The sequence below is a fragment of the Dioscorea cayenensis genome, chromosome 15, assembly GCF_009730915.1.
Source record: "Dioscorea cayenensis subsp. rotundata cultivar TDr96_F1 chromosome 15, TDr96_F1_v2_PseudoChromosome.rev07_lg8_w22 25.fasta, whole genome shotgun sequence".
Taxonomy (NCBI): domain Eukaryota; kingdom Viridiplantae; phylum Streptophyta; class Magnoliopsida; order Dioscoreales; family Dioscoreaceae; genus Dioscorea; species Dioscorea cayenensis.
The window spans coordinates 5,072,222-5,075,234 of record NC_052485.1 but is presented as its reverse complement, the minus strand read 5'-3'; the positions used below and the strand labels follow the sequence as shown (position 1 = coordinate 5,075,234).

General features: G+C 45.0%; 1 protein-coding gene across 1 annotated transcript; it reads left to right on the top strand.

The window, feature by feature from the left end:
• Positions 1-291: 291 nt before the first annotated feature.
• Positions 292-1,326, top strand: LOC120277614. The gene has a single exon (XM_039284473.1). It carries the CDS (start codon positions 292-294, stop codon positions 1,324-1,326), a length of 1,035 nt encoding a protein of 344 aa, XP_039140407.1.
• The last annotated feature ends 1,687 nt before the right edge of the window (positions 1,327-3,013 follow it).

The following is a 3,013-nucleotide window of genomic DNA, read 5'->3' as shown; positions in this document are numbered from 1 at the left end:
TTTTTATATAAATTATAGGGATGGGGAGGAAACAAGCCTTTGTGACTACCTTCATTATTCTGATGAGGGTTGCCCTTCTAAATTCTCATATAAAGAATTAAGTGGCAGTGGATGTAAAGGAAACAATTCTGTGGTGACATTAAAGCTCCACAAAGGTTTCTACCACGACAAAGTTAGAGACATTATAGTGCTTTAGAAAATGAACACTAAATCAACCAAATAGTGGATTTCCTCTGAGCGTCCTTCTCCTCTGAGCATCCTCTCTGCTTCTCCTTCCCACCCCCTCTTGCTATGGCAAGCGGGGGTCAAATTCCCCAGACCACTCCCCTTCATCCTTCCCCTCCTTCTTGGGCTCAAATCGCATCCAAAGTCACCACCACCCAAGAGTCCTCTCCTCTGCACAATCCCGCAATCCTCAACAAACTTAAGGAAACTACTTCTGATTTCATCAAGCTGGACAATGATACTTTGAACCGAGCCCGTCTTCGCTTCCAACACTTTCTCTTTGGCAAATTCTTCGGAAAACCTCCTTTGTTTGAACAAGTGAAGACTATACTCTTGAAAAAATGGGAGAAAATTGGAGAAATCCTAATTTCGGATCTACCTAATGGCTTTATCCTTATTCGTTGTGCTAATAACACTGTTTTGCAGCGCCTTCTCTCTGAAGGACCCTGGACCATTAATGTTATTATCTTGCAATTGTCTCCTTGGCGCCCTTACTTCGAACCTACATTTACCAAGCTTACAACGGCAGCAATTTGGATCCAACTTCATAACCTACCAATTGAGTTCTGGAGTGGTGATACCCTTGAGACCATTACTGGTCACCTCGGAAAACTATTGAAAATTGATGAGCTTACCCTTTCTCTTACCCGAACCAAGTACGCCAGAATTTGTCTTGAACTTGATCTCTCCAAACCCCTCTGCAAGGGCTTCTGGCTTGGAGATGATCTTCATCGTGTCTTCGTTGTGGTTCAATACGAGTGTCTTCCAACCTTTTGCTATTCCTGTGGAGTGATTGGACATGGTTCGAGCTCTTGCAGCCGGAATCCAGCAACCGGGAAGGCGAAAGCCTTTCAGCCCTCTCGTGGTTCACGAGAGAAGGAGGTTGGAGCTGGTGCTAGGAACTCTGTCCTCTCCTCCCCAGCTAGCAGCGACGCTACTCCGTTAGCCTCCGAGAGTACTGAGAGTGAATCTGATTTTGGCCCTTGGCTTCTCGTGACTCACCGGCGTGGCCATTCCTGTTCCCGTGGCGGCGGTGCTCGCACCCTTAACGTGGACGATGGAACGACAGCCGTCCCGAGAAACGACGACCGTTCATCCTGAGGCTACTCTGGTCATAGCATACATGGCGGTCTACAAGGCGGATCGAGTGGGCGGCGCCCCACTCCTCTTGCCACGTTGCACGCTACCCCATGTCTGGAGAACACCGTTCTCCCTGACAACCCTGACATTGCCGACCTGTCCGTTACTTTGCCAATTGTGCCTTGGGACCCTGAGCTGCACCATCCCAAAGTACCTCGGGACCCCACTACGCCCACTGACTTGTCTCCTTCTGTCATTTCAAAAGCCATGATGGAGAGAACCCCCTCTCTCTCTCTCAACCCTTGATTCCCCATCATAAAGCAAAAGAGCCGTTGGATCGTCGGCATCCTTCCCCACCCCTTGTCTTTTTGTCTTCTCTTGCTGGAAACCCTCCTCTCAAATCACCTAACCCTAATCCATAACACTCTAAGCTTGTTTCCCAGGTCACAGCTGCACTGGACGATGGTTCCATGGACGAGGATTTTGACCAGGAAGATGAGGCTTCTGATGATTCTGATGACCAGATGTCTGAAGAGGAAGAACCTGATGATCTCATGACCTTAGACTAGTTTCAAGAAGAAGCCCGGCGAGTTGCTCTCATTCGCAAGGGCTCTCTCTTAGATGTGGAGTCCCAAAAGAAAGGACGCTTGGAACTGGGTGAAACTAGTCATACTTGATTTCTCTTATCTTTGTTTCCTTTTCAGGGAATTCTATATACCTCTTACTTGTTTATGATGAGTGCTAACAAGATTTGCTGCTGGAATTGCAGTGGTCTCTCTTCCCGGGAAACCCTTGCCCGCATCTTTCGTCTTATCCGCCAAAAAGATCTAGCCATTCTCTGCTTAGTGGAAACCAGGGCCAACTCTGCTCGCGTTGAGACCTTCATTGAAGCTGGCATCAAAGCATTCCATCTTGCAATTCGTTCCTCTCTCGATCAACAATTCGACATCCATTGCATACTACATTGTATTCCTGATCTCTCCAATTTTCTGACGAACGACCGGAACCCAGCCGCTTGGAGATTCATGCAGGAACTTTCGGACATCTCTCATCTTCTTCAAATCGCAGGGCATCCCAACTTTGATTAATATCCCTCCTAGCTGGAATGTTCCGGCCTCTGCTCTTGCTTCTCATGGCAGCAACAACCATTCTCTCTGCCTATTTCATTCTGGTCGAGATTTGCCTAGGTGGATCATGAAGATTGTCACTAATAATGGGTTTAATTTTTAGTTTTCTGTAATTTTCTGGTTTTTGTTTTTTATTTGTACTGTTCTTCTTCTTCTTGGTCTATAATCCTTGAACTTCTGTAACCTTTTTTTTATTATTAATAAAATTAGCTCTCTGAGCTCTTTCCCCAAAAAAAAAAAAGTTAGAGACATTATGAAGGTTTTCTCTACCTCTATAACCATGGGTTTGATTGACTTCTTGAACTTTATATTGAAATTTTATTCAGGCAGTGAATCTATTCTCACAACACAAATGGAGCTGATAAGATAAGGATGGGAGTGTGAGTTGTAGCGAGCTAAAAACAAAGAAAGTATATCATCAACACTCTGAATAACTTCACTTACTTAGAAAGCAAGCTCAGCAAAGCAGATACATATATCTAGTGCTAGAAAAGAAACAGCACAAACATTAACAAAACATTCCAACAATACAGTGGCCCACAACAAGTCTAAATCTATTAATAAATGTACTATGGCATCAT